At 39.2% G+C, this 20,264-nt stretch overlaps 1 protein-coding gene across 1 annotated transcript; it reads right to left on the reverse strand.

Annotated features, from left to right (window-relative positions):
• Window positions 1-7,099: 7,099 nt before the first annotated feature.
• On the reverse strand, window positions 7,100-17,076 carry LOC112841697 (sterile alpha motif domain-containing protein 9-like). Its single transcript, XM_025906964.1, has 3 exons — window positions 16,894-17,076; window positions 13,231-13,292; window positions 7,100-12,532 (listed from the first exon to the last, which is right to left on the reverse strand). The coding sequence occupies exons 2-3, from the start codon at window positions 13,232-13,234 to the stop codon at window positions 7,914-7,916; spliced, it is 4,623 nt and encodes a 1,540-aa protein (XP_025762749.1). The 5' UTR covers window positions 13,235-13,292; window positions 16,894-17,076; the 3' UTR covers window positions 7,100-7,913.
• Between the last annotated feature and the right edge of the window lie 3,188 nt (window positions 17,077-20,264).

Below are 20,264 nucleotides of genomic sequence, written 5' to 3' on the forward strand. Positions count from 1 at the left end.
TATTCTTAGGCTTAATCTCACACACACGGTATGGAGTGCCTTTTTCGCCAAACCCGCCCAGTGGTGGTTTACATAGACTACCCTTTTCAGAGGTCCTAGAGCCCTGGGAGAAAGGCTATGCTGTTCTAAAAAAAATCTGAAGAAAAATAATAAATTGGCTCTCTTTAAACCTCATACATATCAACCTGACTCCAATATGGTCAATGGATACATTAACAATTTTGACAAATGTGTTATAAGGTCAAAATAAATGGTTCATTAGCTACTTTGTGTTGCTCTATCACAGAAAATCTCAACAAAAACACATTTACGTTTGTGGTTTTAAGGTGACAAAATGTGTAAAGATATATATAGATTTATGCACTAGTGTGCATACATCTTGAGCCGCCCTTCTATTCTTTTGGCTTCCAAGGAGTAATATTTTTAAAAAGTAAAAAAAAAAAAAATAAATAAATAAATAAAGTGGTTTTGAGCAATAGTTCCTTGGGAATTCTGAATATCTTTCATCGATTGTCTTTGAATATTGACTGCTTTTTCAGTCATTTTGTCAAGTATTTTTTTTTATATTTGTTTAAGCTACTTGACACTGACCCATTAATCATTCAAAAACAATACCCAACCTAAAAGATTAAACCTGTATTGTCTCTACATTGAAGACAACATGGCAAAGAAACTATTTTCTTTAATACACACTGTCCCTTTTAAATGCATTAAAATTCTCTTGATCTACTCCATAGAGTATGTATGGTAGATCAGGAGAGAGGTACAACAATGAGTGTCTACAACCATCAGAAACACACTCATGTGAGGGCTGATGTGCAGGCAGGAGTGGTGGTAAGGAGGATCCAATGTGCAGACTCACGGAGGTGGAAGGTAAACTCAAACTTAGATTCATTGCAAAGCACGACCCAAAACTAAACTGAAGGCTCTCCCTCCCAGTCTACTTTTAAATACTCTAGGAACAACAAGTAAGCCTGCAGAGCGAGAGCGAAGTGCTCTAATAGGGTGATATGGTACTACAAGGTCATTAAGATAAGATGGGGCCTGATTATTTAAGACCTTGTATGTGAGGAGCAGGATTTTGAATTCAATTCTGGATTTAACAGGAAGCCAATGAAGGGAAGCCAAAACAGGAGAAATATGCTCTCTCTTTCTAGTCCCTGTCAGGACTCTTGCTGCAGCATTTTGGATTAACTGAAAGCTTTTCAGGTAGTTTTTAGGACATCCTGATAATAATGAATTACAGTAGTGCAGCCTAGAAGTAATAAATGCACAAACTAGTTTTTCAGCGTCACTCTGAGACAGGATATTTCTCATTTTAGAGATCTTGCGCAAATGGAAGAAAGCAGTCCTATATATTTGTTTAATATGTGCACTGCAGGACATATTCTGGTCAAAAATGACTCCAAGGTTCCTCACAGTGTTAGTGGTAATGCCAAGGTAATGCCATCCAGAGTAAGAATCTGGTTAGATACTATATTTCTAAGACTTTCAGGGCTGAGTACAATAACCTCAGTTTTTATGGTAAATGGCCTGTATTTGTATAGTGCTTTACTTAGTCCCTAAGGACCCCAAAGCGCTTTACACTACATTCAGTCATTCACCCATTCACACACTGGTGATGGCAAGCTACATTGTAGTCATAGCTGCCCTGGGGCGCACTGACAGAGGCAAGGCTGCTGGACACTGGCGCCACCGGGCCCTCTGACCACCACCAGTAGGCAACGGGTGACGTGTCTTGCCCAAGGACACAACAAACGAGACTGTTGGAGCCGGGGGCTCGAACTGGCAACCTTCGACTGCCAACTATTGAGCCACGATCGCCCCATCTGAATTAAGGAGCAGAAAGCTAGCGGCCATCCAGGTCTTTATGTCTTTAAGACATTCCTGCAGTTTAACTAATTGGTCTTTATCTGGTTTCATGGACAGAGAGTTGGTGTCATCTGCATAGCAGTGAAAATGTTTTCAGGAAATACTGCCAAATGTTCAGTTTCTATGCCATATGTTAAAACGAGATCTAGAGTGTGATTAAAGTGGTGGGTGTGTTCTTTTACATTTTGAGAGAAGCCAATTGAGTCTAACAGATTAAATGCCATGTTGAGGATATCATTTTAGCATCTACATGGATGTAGAAAATCACTCACAATTATTTTATCTGAGCACTAAATCAGATAAAAAGTCTGAGAAATCAGACAAACTCTGTAAGGCCCATGTGGACGATAGATGATAACAAATAATACTGGTTTTTGAGTTTTACAGCTGGGGTGGACAAGGTTAAGCATCAGGCTTTCAAATGAATTAAAAGTCTGTCTTGGTCTTTCGTTAATTAATAGGCTGGTGTGAAAAATTGCTGCCACACCGCCCCCTCGGCCTGTGCTTCGAGGTTTCTGGTAGTTAGAATGACTCGGGGGTGTTGATTCATTTAAACTAACATAATCATCCTGCTGCAACCAGGTTTCTGTAAGGCAGAGTAAATCGATTTGTTGATCGATTATTAAGTCATGTACTAACAGAGACTTGGAGGAGAGAGACCTAATATTTAATAATCCACATTTCATTGTTTTACTCTTTGGTTCAGATGTGGATACTGTATTGTTCTTTCTTTTTGATTTTTATGTTTAAGTTGTTTATTGCTGGTTTTTAGTTTGTTTTTGTCTGTTTGAGACCTGATACAGTCTCTACGGATATGGGTTTTGTTTTGGTTGTTTTGGGGGGTGGGTAACAGGAGGAGCTCTGGATAGTCATATTTTGGGGGGTTTAATAAATTTATCCATATTTCTAGAAATGAGAGCTGCTCCATCCAAAGTGGGATGGATGCCGTCTCTCCTAACAAGACCAGGTTTCCTCCAGAAAGTTTCCCAATTATCTATGAAGCCCACATCGTTTTTTGGACACCACTCAGACAGCCAGCAATTTGGGGAAAAACTGTTAGACACATGAACAGGTTGGTGGTGTACCTATGGCTTCTGTTTAAGACCATGCTTCCTCTTCACTGTCACCCACCCTTCTTGTTTCCCTGGCTGCTTGGGACAGTCTGCTGGGGGACAGCTAGCAGGGGCCTACGCTACCTTCGCTATCATCTCCCAATTCGATGACCTGGAAAGATAAAGAGATTGACCAGAGATTATGAAAAACCATTGCCCTGACTGACCAGGGCACCTCGTTTATATCTCACACACTAAAAGAACTGTGTGCAGGGGTGGGGGGCTAGGTGGTGGAATGTATTTTGTTAGCCGGCTGCAGGGGAGGGGTGGAGCAGTGGGTTTAGGGTGTGTTGTCAGGGAAGACTGACCACCCCAAGCGATGTTGATCATCTAATCATGCCTCTCCTGAATGTGCGCTGATCAGGAGAGTGCAGTAGGAAAGCTGCACAAACAAAAAGCTACAAGAAAACACTTAAACATTCACCAGCTTGCAACAATATGTGTGTCGGGTCCTTTTGTGTAACGCACATCATAACTAGACGTGACAGCAGACTTATGCTCTGAAACTCATGAGAATGACCAGATATATACCATTGTACCTGTAAACCATACCTACGTTACTGCACATATACACACAAATTCAGCTGTTAACCCAGTGGTTCTCGTTCCCCACATGGCAGGAAGAAATATTTTCACTTCCCATCTAAACAAAACAATGACAGAAATGCCTAGCTGCAACTTTATTTACATAAACTCATTCACAATGAATCCTTCAGTAATTTGTTTTAAAAACAAACAACTTTCATGCCAAACAACTATTTGTAACCTTTGTCACTAGGCTGCTTCATTAGTCTTCACCACCTTTTCAAAAAAGCAACAACTTAAACAGAATGTGAACATTGAACTTTATTTTTCCCCATGTTTGGCAGTCCTGGTCTTAAAAGAAAAAAAAAGAAAAGAAAAATCCAGAAACTTGTGAACAGAGATGAAAAATATACAATTTAGTGAGAGTTTAATACTATTCACTCTTAGTGGCTGCAGTGAGCCTGTTTTTGACTGCAGAGCCGGCTTAAAACAGAATGAACTAGATCCTGTTGTTGATGTGTGAAGGCTGTAGCCGAAAAGCTGAAGCCATGTATGCAAGTCAACAGCTGCAGTAAAGAAGTGTACTGAAAAGTGCAAACTTTGAGCACTGTGTTAAATTGACTTGTATTTTGAAGCTCATTATAACAATGTCCCGATGTATACAATTGTCCTGGTAAACTATATACCTAGGTGATTGCACACATACAGTGGGGCAAAAAAGTACTTAGTCAGCCACCAATTGTGCAAGTTTTCCCACTTAAAAAGATGAGAGGCCTGTAATTTTGATCACAGGTATACCTTAGCTGTGAGAGACAATATGAGATGGAAAAAAAAATCCAGAAAAATCACATTGTCTGATTTTTAAAGAATTCATTTGCAAATTATGATGGAAAATAGTATTTGGCCAATAACAAAAGTTCATCTCAATACTTTGTTATATACTCTTTGTTGGCAATGACAGAGGTCAAACGTTTTCTGTAAGTCATCACTAGGTTTTCACACACCGTTTCTGATATTTTGGCCCATTCCTCCATGCAGGTCTCCTCTAGAGCAGTGATGTTTAGGGGCTGTCGCTGGGCAACACAGACTTTCAACTCCCTCCAAAGATTTTCTATGGGGTTGAGCTCTGGAGACTGGCTAGGCCACTCCAGGACCTTGGAATGCTTTTTATGAAGTCACTCCTTTACCCGGGTGGTGTGTTTGGGATCATTGTCATGCTGAAAGATCCAGCCACGTTTCATCTTCAATGCCCTTGCTGATGGAAGGAGGTTTTCACTCAAAATCTCCCAATACATGGCCCCATTCATTCTTTCCTTTACATGGATCAGTCGTCCTGGTCCCTTTGCAGAAAACAGCCCCAAAGCATGAGGTCCCCCCCCCCCACAACACGACAAGTAGAGTTTTTAACCAAAAATTTCTATTTTGGTTTCATATGACCATATGACATTTTAGGTCCCCCTGTGTGGTTTTGGGATTTTTGCTCACTGTTCTTGTGGTCATTTTGAACTCATGGGGTGAGATCTTGCGTAGAGCCCCAGATTGAGGTCTTGTATGTCTTTCATTTTCTAATAAATAATTGCTCCCACAGTTGATTTCTTCACACCAAACTGTTTACCTATTGCAGATTCAGTCTTCCCAGCCTGGTGCAGGTCTACAATTATGTTTCTGGTATCCTTTGACAGATATTTTGTCTTGGCCATAGTGGAGTTTGGAGTGTGACTGTTTGAGGTTGTGGGCAGGTGTCTTTTATACTGATAACAAGTTCAAACAGGTGCCATTAATACAGGTAACGAGTGGACAGAGGTGCTGCTTACGGAAGTTGTTACAGGTCTGAGATGGCCAGAAATCTTGCTTATTTGTATAATGTTTTCTCATAGTTGAGGTATACCTATGATGAAAATGACAGGCCTCTCTCATTTTTTTAAAATGGGAGAACTTTCACAATTGTTGGCTGACTAAATATGTTTCTGCCCCACTGTGCACACAAATTCAGCTGTTAAACTGACTTATATTTTGAAGATCATTATAACAATGTCCTGATATATACCATTGTCGCTGTACAAGTCTAGCATGCTGGTAGACTATACAATTATTGTTTTCAGCTATTAGTACAGTAAGCATCAGATTGGAACTTTTAAAAATATCTTTTTTTTTCTCATGTTCTTTCTTTTGTGTTCAGGTCAATGTCAGGTTTCTGAATCTGGGATGTCAGTTTTCAACTATAGCCAATAAAGCACAAAAGAAAATAAACTGACAGTAGCTGGCAATACCATACCACCTTTATTTATAAAGCACTTTTAAAAAAAAGTACATATACAAATAGCATAAACAGAATAAAATAGAGAAAATTGTGCAAAATGTTTCAGCACGTCTTTTAACTGGAACAAAAAAGTCTGAGCACATTACCCCCATTTTAATTTCACTCCACTGGCTACCTGTACATTTTAGGGTTGTTTTTAAAATCTGGCTGCTCCAAAGTTGTGCAATGATCTGCCCTTGTACGTCAGACAGGCCTCTTCTCTTTCTAAGTTTAAAAGTCTTCTTAAAGCATACTTATTCGCTGAAGCCTTTGGCACTGTTTAAGGGGGTTGACTCAATTTGTTTTAACATGTTTTATTTTATTTTAGTTATTTATTTTATTTTATCTTATTTTTATTTTATTTTTACTTTGCTTATGCTATTTGTATGTGCAGCACTTTGTGAACTCTGGTTTTATGTTAAAGTGCTTTATAAATAAAGATGGTATGGTATGGTAGAATTAGAAGAAATAGAGTCAACGTCTTAAAAGGTCATTTTCTCTTTCAAGGAATCATTCAACACATACTACAGTAAAATGGTTTGCGGTCAACAGGGAGAAAAAAAAATCAAGGAATAAAGCTGCATCTATGTTACAGATGATCATCAAGAAAACAAACAAGTTAGACATTCCTAGTTTCTGCACACAGTAATCCAGTTAAGGGATTTTCAAAAAATGGTGACACTATTTTCTGGAGAACACGTTGGCCGATAAGCAGTGAGTTTTCTTGTTGATCTCTAATCACTTCACATCATGAGTTACCATGGCAATATACCGTAGTAAGAAGTGAAGTACCTTTGCAGTACAGAAAACCCTGAGTTAAACCTGAAGTTACTTGGATATGACCAAATTCTGCTTTGCAGTACAGGCCTCAGACCTTTCCCCAGCTGAAAACATTTGCCTATAAAAAGCCTATAATGTCACCATTCTTTTAGTTTGAGCAGAACTGGAGATTTCAATTTGACAAAGAAACGACACCAGAAAGCTAAAATTGGGGGGCAATTAGTTTAATGTATTCACCTTATTTATTAATTTATTTTATACATATTTTAAGGACATTTATGTTTACTTAGTCATGTATGTTAATAAAATGCAAAATCTTTAAAGGAAAAAAAAGATGCACATAAAATTACTGTTTTGCACTTTTACCTAAAGAATCGTGTTGTAAGTAAAGTTAACATCTATGCAATAGTTTTATTCTTCTGACTGCGAAAAACTTTTTTACATCAGTTTCCAATCTATTTAAAAAGTAAATAGGCAAGAAAATTAAAGAGTTCACATTTAATTATGCTGCTTCCTGAATTATCCTGGAAAATACACAAGAATATACTAGAAAAGTACACATAAAGGGCTCATACTTGGAAACAACTTTCCTGTCATGGAACATCAATGGAAAGCTGCATTAAAACTGACAGAAGGCTCACATTGTAGTCAAGCCATACATGCTTTACTTTTAGCGTAGCTGGTAGATTTTGTTTTTCTGTTTAGTGCATCAACATTGAATATGAACCAGCTCATAAAATCCAAGTACAGTTGGTCAAGAGAACACAGGGAATACAGACTAGCAACAAACACACAGGCAGGTCAGCTGGAGAAGACATACCCAGCCATGACAATAATGATATTTACATTGTTATTCCGAATCATTTTTAGATGCAGAGTAATTTATGCCGTCCTTTTAATAGCACATATCATAAGAAAAAGTTGGCCCCAAAGTGTATTCTAGTTGAGACTAATAGAATAACAATGCAAATATACACTAATTACACAGAATAGAAGTACAACCTAAAATGAGACTAATGAAGCATAACAAAATGTGACACCCACATAATCATGATACAAAGTAGTTGGATAAATAACTTGGCCAGATTAAATACATTTACAACTAAACAAAACAGTGGTTAATTATTTTTATGACACTTGAGCAATGTTTTTTTTGACTGACATTAAAATTGCATACATAATCATTACATGCTACAACTGTTTAGCTTTATCCTTTTTTTAAAAAGTAAGGCTTGTGTGTTTTTAAAAAAACATCCATAATTTTTTAACATCTATAATTCTCTTTAAAGTAACTTGGATTGACATTAACAGGCAGCGGTTGTTGACTATTTTGTCACAACTATGTTGTAAGCAACAGGGCCTCTGAAAGTGAACCCCAGGTAGAAGGTGATGTTTTCATTACTTTTAAGCACTGAAGAAGCATTAGCAGGCCTGATATTGAACTTTCTTCCCTTAGGACCTTCAAGATACACTAATTGATCTTTAGTCCATCCAGACACAGGTTTTAGCATTCTGGCGATCTCTGGCTTCGTGAAGACCTCACCACTAAACCACATCCTACGTTTCTCAGGCAAACTTATGCCTGTAAGGATTCTGTCCAATTTTTTCTTGTGGACAAACTTGTCCAACCCATGCTCATTGCCCAGACAAAAATGGGTGTAAATCTTTCTCTTCGAAGGATTGTCTTTTATCTTGGTCTGGTAGCTTCTTTCCAGGTGACCAACTGCTGATTGCACAAATGCATATTTGGTTTCTTTCTCATGCTCACTGTCATTATCATCTGGCCAGGACAGCATGGTACACAAGAACAGTGCCGTCGACAAACATTTCACTTTGCCAGATGTGAACTTGTGACAAAGTGCCTGTAGATTTTTCAGAGGAGCCACCTTTCGATTTTTTGGTGACAAGTGGTTCAGAGAAATGTGGGCTGCTATATAATTGACAATATCTCTTTGACTTAAATTGGTATTTAATGGATTACTGGGGTAGAGAGAGAGGATATGCTCTAGACGCTGCACTGCATCTTTGTGATCGATTAGCGTGGAAAAGATCGATGTTATATTGCCACCACCAAAATCATAGATGATCATTAATTTTTGGAAAGAAGTGAGGTTGTTTGGGATTGATTTCCCATGCTGTAGGACTGCAGTAGAATAAGCTTTGCTGAAATACTTGCCATACTCAGATGAGAGTTTTGCCAGCCATGTCAGTGGATTGCATATCCTCCCCTCAGGGCCTGCAGGCATTTCTTCTTCATCTGCACCAATGTGTGTCTGGAAGTAGCTCAGGTCCTCTGAAATCCATTCCAAGGTATCTTCTATTGTCTTTTGCAGTTTTTTTAAACGGCCATGAAATGGTTCCCAAGCATCTTTAACTTCCACTGGGATGTAATCTGATGTTAGGTACTTCATACACTCTGAATGACCATTGGATCTGTTTGCAAATACTTGCACTGACGAGATCAGTTTGAGAAGGCCCAGCCCAACCTCAACTTCAGCATAAAACCCTGAAGTGTTGACATGTTGCCTCTCAGCTTCAGCTGCTCGCTGACATTCTTGAAAACAGTCAAGTGCTTTCAGTGCAGTTTCCACAGCATCTGCTGTGTTTTGCGCCGTCTTTGGTACATTTTCGATTGTTTTACATTTTGCTTGGAACCATTTCTTGTACACTTGCCCCTTTGTGTCGAGTATATAGGAGTTGTCAGGCAGCTGTTTCACTGCTGTCTCTGCCCAGTTTTTGGCCTCTTCAAATTTTTCATAAGTATAATGAAGACGAGCAAGTTGCTGTGCAAAGTATGCATCACTATAGAAAAGCCTGAATGCTTCCTCGAGCAACTCTATCGCTTTCTTTGGGCCTTCTTCGGTTCCACGCACATGCTCAATGAAAGGAGAGAACAAACTCAAAAAGTATTTGTCTTCTTCAGTTATCCTGGATCTTCGAATAAAAAGCAGTCTCAAAAATGTGAGATAGTCATCTGTTTCTAAACTATGCTCAAAAAGCACATCCTCGTGGAGCAAATCCATCGCCAAACTGCTTTGAGTTTGTTGGGGTTCCAGAAGTTGCTGAAGAATTTCTTTTGCAACAAGTGGGTGGATGATTCTGATTGATTCAATGTGTGTCTTGTCATCTCGAAGGTGCAAGAAGACTAGTTTAGCCTGATCGCTGAGAGATCTCTCAAACTCATGTCGACGAAACCTCTCTGAGTCAAACTTTAAGGCGAGCAAAGCTTCACAGTGAGACTGAGAGATGAAAGAGTGTTGAACATATGTGTTCAGCAATGCTACATAACGAATGAGACGACATTCAACAGAGTGACGGTTAATGCCTTGGAGCAGATTTTTCACAAACTTTTGAACATAATTTTCACTGAATCCTTTGCTCATTAGAACAAATGTCAGAATGAAGTTAAAGTCATATTTTTTGTTAAGTGCCTTTTGTTTTTCAGAAAACTTTCTCTTCTCTTGATCAGATAGTTTATGAGTGACAGACACATTCTGTAAAGGAGACTCCTTGCATTTTTTCTCTGGATCATGGGAACGTCTGCAACTCAGCAAAATGAAACATAGAGTACCATACTGGATCTGTTTTTCGTTTATGGCACCCTCTAGTTCATTCCTGAGATCATCTAGATATTCTTTGTCTGAGTCTTCAATGAGGAGCAGCACTGGAAGACACCTCTGTGGATCCTTTTCTTCATATTCTCTTAGTTCAACTGCATGTTGTGCAACAACAGAAACTGGATATGAGGGCTTCACAACTGCACACCTTAGACTTTTTCTGTTGTTCCACAGCACTTGTCTTGCCACAGTGCTTCCACCACTTCCTGGGTGATGGTAGATGTTTATGATATTCACTGGAGTCTGGTCTGCATTATATTTCAAGGCATCGTTGAGAAGTTTGGAAGTATCGTGATAAGCATCTCTTTCAATGACCTCTCCAGCATATTTGTTCTCAGCAAGCCAGAAATGCAACCAAGTCACTCTCCCACCATGGTAGAACTGGCCTTCAGTGTTTTCTTTTTCCTCATTGATGAATTCTTTGCTTGTTTCATCACAATGATTGACCGTCAGAATCTCCAGCGAGTACATCTGTTCCTCTACTTGTGTTTTAAGAACACATGTCCCTCCCACAAAGACTGGCAAGTGTTTACTGGCATGCGTTTTCACAGGTTGTATATGTTGCAGGGTTGCATTAATGTGGCTCATTTTCATCCCAACAACACTGGAATTGTTTACAGCTTCTTTCCCACATGAATCCTCTGCAAAACTTTGCCACTTATGGAAGTTTTCCTCTGATTCACAGATGCAGATGATGTCTTCATGGCCTTCCATGTCTGTGAAAAACTCATAGAAGGTGTGCAAGAGTGGTTTCTCAACTGGTGATGTTAATAGAAATATGACCTGGAATGTACCTTTTGACAAAATCTGATTACAGATCAAAGACACAGATTTTTTAAGTTGAATCATGCTTTTCTTAATCCAAGTCATTTCATCACATGGAGTTTCATTTCCTTTGAAGTCAGTACGGCCATTGCAAAAGATCCAACTAGTTTGATCGAACAAAACCAGCTTACTTGTTAATTCTTTGATGTTTGTGCTAGTGGACACCTTGTAGCTCTGGAGAGAATGCATGTTTGCAGCACGGTACTCAAGGTATCTACTGCAAAGACCTGATTTCTTTGAGTCTGGGTCAAAGTCGAACACGCAGAAAATATTCATGTTAATCAGCCAGTCAATGTTCATCAGGTCATCAGGTTTGAATTTGTTTGTTACGAGTATGAACCATTTTTCCTTTTCAATGAATTTCTTACCACTGGTCATCAGCATGGTGAGTTTCCTTCCAAGGTCTTGACACATTTCTGGAGCAATAAGGAAATGATTTTTTTCTGCTTCTTCTCTTTGAGCATCACGATCTTTGACTCTTTGGTAAAAGTCACTTAGGTCCTTGTCACTCACTGGCTCCGTTTTTGAACCCACTCTTCGGAAAATCGTCTCTTTCTCAAACTCTACTTTGTTTGTTGATTCTTTGAAGTTTGGCAGACGGACTGCATAGACTTTGCTCTTGACAATACTTATTGATGGCACAATGTCAACCTCTACCACATATTGTTTTTCTGTACTTTGTCGATCCATGACCTCAATGAACCTTGGCGGTCGCACACACTGACGTATGTGCTCTTTGTCAGAGGAGAAACTCCTTTCAATGTGGTCCAAAGCATCGACATAAATATCCTTGTCTGTTACAGGTATACCAATTATCTCGCCATGCATATATGTTATATCCTCCTTGCTGTCCATCACACCAAAGTGTATTGTTCCATTTGATCTGATGTTCATACAACCAGCTGCAAATTTAAGAACCTCTTTGGCAAACTTAGCTTGGAGTCTTGTGCGATCCAACGTAGCAGCTACAGCAAAAGACTTAAATTCGTGGCATGGTGATATCAGATTAAAAGCACCTGATTCAGGCTGCAGGATGCTGTGTTTTACATATAAGAAATTAGTCCCTTCTTGATCGAATGGCCGTGGTTTGCAGTCTTCCTTTGAGATCAACACACGTTGTTCCTGAGCAGTTTCTTTCTCCTGATTGCTCTGTGTAGTTTTTGCTGGAGGACCATCACTTACTGTTCGGAGACATTGAACTGATTTCTTACTTTTCTTTTCCTCAAACTCAGTTCTTTTGGAACCGGTAGTTTTTTTCTTCTCTTGACATTTTTGCTGAGAGTTGATAAGCTCATCTCTTTTCTGAATAATCAAATGAGCAGGCCCTGACTTCATGCAGATTTTTGTTTTTAGAAAGTCCTCATTCAGTGCAAGTAGGATTTGTCCATCTACTTCTTCTTCATAGAGTTTTTGTATGTAATGTTCCTTTATTCCAATCGATCTTAGCCAGGTGCTTACTTCAGATTCAGTCCAATTCTTGGGTGACTGCTGAGGTATGTCAGCTGTGAGAGCACAAAAAAGCATGCATTTGATTATGCATTAATAAAATGAGTTAAAAAAAATATGAGATGTGTGACAATTGACATAAATTACATCTTTAAGCGAAATGCTGACAATATAATAGTTCGCGTCTTAATTTTAAACTTCCTTATTTATTGAAGCATTTTTTTTTGTTCAAAACAATAGAATAGAATAGCTTTTATTGTCACTGTTACAAGAACAATGAAAGGCAGTTTGTCATTTCTCCATGTGTGTGAAGTACACAATAGCGTAAGTATTAACACAATCACAGACAAATTTACATTTACACAAGAAATATATGTACAAGTTATACATACACCTGCAAACAACAGCCTGCAGCAAGGAGATAACAGGGAAAAGAACAGCAAGGATAAACCAAAACAGTAACATTATGGTCTGTATAATCAAAACATATACTAAAGGATGCTACTGATGGTTCACCTACGAAACCTGTGAAAGTGAAAGCTTAACTACTAAAAATGACTTATTGGGGTTTTTTATCTGTGTGTACATATCTTTATTATTCTCTGTTGATAAAGTCTATTAAGATGGAATGCTTAAGACTTTAATGTTTTCTCAGAGAAGAAAACATTAAATTGCAAGTAGGCTACAGATACTTGAAAGTACCATATATGCAAAAAAAAAAAAAAGGCATCTCATAGAAACAAAATTTACTCACCCATGATTTTCTTCCTCCTTTTGTCACATTATTAGCACTGCATTTTACTTATCACCTTTTATCTGCAAATAAATCACACAATGACATGAAGTCCTTAATAATTTCAATGAAGTAGGTTAAAAGATCTCAAAAAGCAACATATCATGCCACAATCTAAGGAAACAGCTGACAACTCAACAATTCAACAATAAGAAAGAAAATTTGTAAAAATGGCAATGGGAGAGCTCCAAGGAGAAAACCACTGCTGACCAAAAAGAGCACAAAGGCTCTTTCTTCTCACATTTGTTTAAAAATATCTTGATGATCCCAGAAACTTTTGGAAAAATATTTTGTGGACTGATAAGACAGAACCTTTTGGGAGTTTTGGGGGGTCCTGTCATGTCTGTAATAAAACTAGCAGCTTCTTACGTTTGAGCGTAAGAAGCTGCAGTATGCCAACTTGGCAGCTGAGGCAGAGGACAGAGGCTGAAAGATCAAGGTCCGCCCAGTGGAAGTGGGGAGCAGGGGCTTTGTTGCCAGTACAACAGCAAAACTGCTTAGAGAGATTGGGATCAGAGGAAAGGCGCAGCCCGATCCGGCTGGGAGGTGTGGGAAGCCAGATCGGGTGCCCCCCTTCCGGCTCTCCTCTCTGCTCTCTCCTGTCTTGTCCCTTTTGTCTTACTTCTCTCTATCACCTTTTCTATCCCTTTGAAGAAGTTGGGCTCCATAAATGCTAAAGAGGCAAGTATTATTTCTCAGTTGCAGTGAATAGATAGAAACTAAACTGTAGGAAACTAAACAGAAGAAAGAAGAAGAGAAATAACAATTCTAACATAAACCAGTGACACACTCCAGGGCCTGATCAACCCTGGCAGGGCCTCCTTGGATGAGGGTGTCTAGTGATAATGGCCGAAACACCCGATGAATCCAAGGTCCACTACTGACAATGTGTCCCAAATTTTAAAATGATAAGCTAGATCAGATCTCTAATCCCTAAACCTAACCAAGGAAGGAAAATGGCAGATTAGCCTGGGTAAAAGACTGAAAGTTGAGGCACACAACGATGTGTGCTGCTGGCAAAGTTTCTGGGCTGCCTTTCCTCATAACAGCCATCCATCAAGAGTCTCTCCATCTAAAGCAATGCATTATCAGGGACTGTAACATCTAGTCCTTTTTACTGAATCAGTAACACAGCATTTCATAAAAAAGAACATCATACCAACATTCAAGCATGGTGGTGGTAGTGTGATTATCCTAGGTTGCTTTGCTGCGTCAGGACATGGATGACTTGCTCTAATTGATGGAACCATGAATTCTGCTCTCTACCACTCCCTTCAAGCTCACTTGAATAATGCAACAAGACAATGATCTAAAGCACACTAGTCAGTCCACCCATGAATATATATAGTATTTTGAAAAATTAAGATTTTAATGTGGAAGTCTGCACTTTGATCTGATTGAGTTGTTTTGGCATGACCTTAAAAAGTCCATTTATGGTCAAAAGCCAACCATCCATCCATTCTCTTCTGCTTATGTGAGAGGTGGGGTACACCCAGGGCTGGACTGGGACAAAAAAAAAATCGGCCTGGGCATTTTGAGAGACCGGCCCACCAGGTATTATAGGAAAAGCCATAAAGCCTTTGAATGAAAACAAGTACTGCTGTGACAGTGATGTACACTGTCTTGTTGGTACATGTATGATTTCTATACATTTTACATCAGATGAAAACTTTGGTTGTAAGATTCAGATATTTATTTATTAAAAGTGACACATTTTAAATGAGAATAATAAAAGTATTTCTTTGTCCCCCCCTTTCCCTGTTAATGCCCTACCTGGCCCCCTGGCAAAACTTTACTAGACCCGCCCCTGCACAGTTACCAGCTGTAAGCTACGTAGAAAAGGATCCTGGTGTTATTTGTCTCTTAGAAACAGTTCATAACTTCCCTTCAACTCATTCATGTCACCTAAAAGGTAAACCTGTTTCTCCATCACCTGTTCAGCTCTGATGATTCAGTAAAGACATCTCCTGGTTTCATCTTCATATTTCCCTCTCACCACATATCCAAACCGATATCATGACCAGCAGCTTGTATGGCTGTGGCTCCAGCAAACATCAGCTGATACTAGAAAGTAATATTAAATAAATTATCAAGGTTAAACGTGCTGCTGTTTTTAGCACAACATCCGCTGGCTTCCTCTTTCTGGCGCAAAGTGGGCGATAAACAAACGAGAGACGGGAGAGAAAAGCCGATGAGCTGATCATTGATCAGTTTCATGATTGAAGTAGCAACGGGGGGCGTCGACAGAAGCAGAGGTAGCTGTGCAGCGTAAAGTACTGGACAAATGGCGTTCCTTTTCACCTCCAATACAATTTTCTTCTGTTTGTCTGTGATAAGATTGCTTTCAGAGCCAGAATCACTGTTTTAACCAAACCTCTTCTGGTTACAAAAGAAAGTTTATATGAAATCACAACAGTCCAGTGGGCTCGTACTATCACAAAGCTCAAATAATCCCAAAAATCCACAGCATGTCCTTCATCCTGTCTCCCTTCTCTCACCCCAACCAGTGGCAGCAGATGGCCCCGCCCCTTCCTGAGCCTGGTTCTTCTGGAGGTTTCTTCCTGTTAAAAGGGAGTTTTTCCTTCCTACTGTCGCCAAAGTGCTTGCTCATAGGGGGTCATATGATTGTTGGGTTTTTCTCTGTATCTATCATTGTACGATCTACTGTACAATATAAAGCGCCTTGAGGCGACTGTTGTTGTGATTTGGCGCTATATGAATAAAATTGAATTGAATTGAATTGAATTGGTTTCTTGAACATGACAGTGAGTTCATTGTACACAAATGGCTACCAGTCACCAGAGCTCAATCCAGAGACCTCAATTGACAGAGCACCTCTGGGATGTGGTGGAAAAGGAGATTTGCTTCCTGGATGTTTAGCTGATATTTTTAGATATCACCTCAGGCATAGCACTTTTTTTTATATATTTTACTGACAGTAGTGTAACAAATGCTAGAAATCACTTTAAAGTCCAATCTTCGCTATTGTAATTTGACCCTCTTCTATAGCCCGGCCCCTTTGAAATCACGTCAGGCATGTCGAGGCAGAGGCACACTTAAATCTAAATCACTCAAGGACAAGGTAGGAAGTATTACGTCCAGTATATAAAGAAAAAAGTAGTGGGGGGCTGGGGTATAAACCTGATTTTGGGGGAAACTCAGAAGCGGTTTCAGATTTGACTGCTAGCTGTACAAATGCACTTTTTATGGTGAACAGTAAAATTAAAGGTAATTTTGTTATAACTGTCCAAATAAGGGCCAGCAAGCGTTTCAATATAGCTGCCACATTTCTTACACTTTGAATGGTGTAGTGTTATTCATTTATTTTGTTTGATTAATGACGAGAAACAGCGCTCGTGTTTGTAATAAGGCATTTTTTCAGGTGGCATGAGAACAAAACATTCTGTCACAGTTTTTCTCGACAGCTGCTGTTAACTGTAAAGTGTCTGAGACAACACCTAATAAAGCAAATATTTTTCATGTGCTTGTAATCTGTGACTCAAACACGTAGGCTAACTCTTACAATAAGAATCACTAAAAACTTTTATAAGAAGACGTGATTTCAACCTACAAGTGAGACAAAAACTATTAGATCTATAAGATATGGCAAGGCAATTATCTTACCTTGGAGAAATACTGACGGAAAACAGTCCCTGCAGGCATACAAAGAAAAGTGCCGCCCGTGATTCAAGCCCGCTATGTTATGTGTCGTTTCCTGCTATGCTGCACACGGTATCCTCGATCACAGTTTCAAGTTTCGTTTTTGGAGAAACAAGCCCGCAGAGCGGCACCCCTGGACCCCTGCACCGGAAAGCCCACAGCGTAATAAGCGTCACGTGATTGTTAAAAAGAAAAAAGCTGTTTGCGTTTTAATTTTTGAGATAAAGGTATTTTGAAAAGGCTTTTTAAAAGGTTCAGACAAAATAAATGCCAAAATGTATGAACATTGTTTAATAGGATAGATCTAATTAGTGTTGTAGCATATTGGACATAGTATGGTATGTTTTACATTAGTGTTCCCTGTCTTTGTATTATGCTGTAAAAACCGGGATGAGTGAGCATCTGAGCACAAAACAGGGCTTTTGAAACGTTTAAGAAAAGGAAAATTCAAACTTACCAATATTTGTTATGAACTCTGATGACCTTAATCAATGCAAGGTTATGGATGTCTGATAAATTAACATTTCCTCTTTCAATGACAAATATGCTTCTTGTTTTTATTGCTTTAGCCCAGCTGTAAGTTGTGGCCAAACAACTGTCAACATAAAAATTTAGAATGAACTAAGTTACACAAAAATCTAAAAGAAGTGACATTGGATTGATTCGACCTGAGCAGTACAAATAATGTCACCATAATAAGTAAACTATTCGAGCCACACCTTAGCTTCAGCAAGGAGAGGCTGTCTTTCTAGTACAGCACCAGCAGCCTGAGAAAAGTAACCAAAACAGCTCATGTCAGTTAAACATTAAAAACTATACACTAGCAAACTACCTTAAATGTGTTAAAAAACTATGAAACTAATGAGTTGTATTTTCATATGAGAGCAATGTATATTTACCTTGTAAAAGCCTAATAATATCCACATCATTACGTCTGTATGATAAACAGGATTTGTGTATGTTATGCTTTGCAAAGAGACCAAGTTGTTCTAAGTAACCAAAGTGAATATCCACCCCATATGTGGAAGAATGTGTTTACAGGGCAGCTGCTATAAATAACATCACCCTGCATCATATTTGCAGGATGAAATCCAACACCTTGTCTTTACTAATTCTGTGTTGGTGGCTTCAAAAAATATTTTATAAGTTTTGCTCCATTATATCACATTTTTTTTCAGAAGTGGCAATTGCAAACATGGTCCAGATATAATTTCCATCAACTGTGGATACTTCACTACACATCCAAATCCAGTGGCTCATCTGCTCCCCAGTTATTCACTCAGCCAGAATTTAATGACTTGATCCAAAATTAGATTTGGACCTGCCAAAGGAAGCAGTTGAACTACTTGGGTCTCGGCTTAGTGTGAAAAACCTCCAGACTCCAGGAAACAAATTTTATTTTTATTAGACATTATGAGAGGGATTGTATTCAATTACTGGAAATTGATCATTTTACAGTGGCTTGCAAAAGTATTCGGCCCCCTTGAACTTTTCCACATTTTGTCACATTACAGCCACAAACATGAATCAATTTTATTGGAATTCCAGGTGAAAGACCAGTACAAAGTGGTGTACACGTGAGAAGTGGAACAAAAATCATACGTGATTCCAAACATTTTTTACAAATAAATAACTGCAAAGTGGGGTGTGCGTAATTATTCAGCCCCCTGAGTCAATACTTTGTAGAACCACCTTTTGCTGCAATTACAGCTGCCAGTCTTTTAGGGTATGTCTCTACCAGCTTTGCACATCTAGAGACTGAAATCCTTGCCCATTCTTCTTTGCAAAACAGCTCCAGCTCAGTCAGATTAGATGGACAGCGTTTGAGAACAGCAGTTTTCAGATGTGGCCACAGATTCTCGATTGGATTTAGATCTGGACTTTGACTGGGCCATTCTAACACATGGATATGTTTTGTTTTAAACCATTCCATTGTTGCTCTGGCTTTATGTTTAGGGTCGTTGTCCTGCTGGAAGGTGAACCTCCGCCCCAGTCTCAAGTCTTTTGCAGACTCCAAGAGGTTTTCTTCCAAGATTGCCCTGTATTTGGCTCCATCCATCTTCCCATCAACTCTGACCAGCTTCCCTGTCCCTGCTGAAGAGAAGCACCCCCAGAGCATGATGCTGCCACCACCATATTTGACAGTGGGGATGGTGTGTTCAGAGTGATGTGCAGTGTTAGTTTTCCGCCACACATAGCGTTTTGCATTTTGGTCTCATCTGACCAGAGCACCTTCTTCCACATGTTTGCTGTGTCCCCCACATGGCTTGTGGCAAACTGCAAACGGGACTTCTTATGGTTTTCTGTTAACAATGGCTTTCTTCTTGCCACTCTTCCATAAAGGCCAACTTTGTGCAGTGCACGACTAATAGTTGTCCTATGGACAGATTCCCCCACCTGAGCTGTAGATCTCTGCAGCTCGTCCAGAGTCACCATGGGCCTCTTGGCTGCATTTCTGATCAGCGCTCTCCTTGTTCGGCCTGTGAGTTTAGGTGGACGGCCTTGTCTTGGTAGGTTTACAGTTGTGCCATACTCCTTCCATTTCTGAATGATCACTTGAACAGTGCTCCGTGGGATGTTCAAGACTTGGGAAATCTTTTTGTAGCCTAAGCCTGCTTTAAATTTCTCAATAACTTTATCTCTGACCTGTCTGGTGTGTTCTTCGGACTTCATGGTGTTGTTGCTCCCAATATTCTCTTAGACAACCTCTGAGGCCGTCACAGAGCAGCTGTATTTGTACTGACATTAGATTACACACAGGTGCACTCTATTTAGTCATTAGCACTCATCAGGCAATGTCTATGGGCAACTGACTGCACTCAGACCAAAGGGGGCTGAATAATTACGCACACCCCACTTTTCAGTTATTTATTTGTAAAAAATCTTTGGAATCATGTTTAATTTTCGTTCCACTTCTCACGTGTACACCGCTTTGTATTGGTCTTTCACGTGGAATTCCAATAAAATTGATTCATGTTTGTGGCTGTAATGTGACAAAATGTGGAAAAGTTCAAGGGGGCCGAATACTTTTGCAAGCCACTGTATATTATGTTGATGTTGAAGGTCTTTATGAGTACAATGCTGACCCTGAAAGCTCAGAAAGCTAAAAGGTGTCCTAATTATATAATGTCATTTACTCTGCATCCGTGCCAGCTGGTCATTTTGTCCAGTTAATAGAAAAATATGATAATATGCAAACATTGCTGGAAAAGCTAAAATACAATAAACACAAATAGACCATTTGTGAAAAAAAATTACTTGCATTGTGTGTCAAAACTGTTCATGATTTGATGTTTTTACTGGTATTTTTTATTTTTTTTTTTAAACTCAGGATT

This window comes from Oreochromis niloticus, linkage group LG4, assembly GCF_001858045.2.
Source record: "Oreochromis niloticus isolate F11D_XX linkage group LG4, O_niloticus_UMD_NMBU, whole genome shotgun sequence".
In the NCBI taxonomy this organism is placed as follows: Eukaryota; Metazoa; Chordata; class Actinopteri; order Cichliformes; family Cichlidae; genus Oreochromis; species Oreochromis niloticus.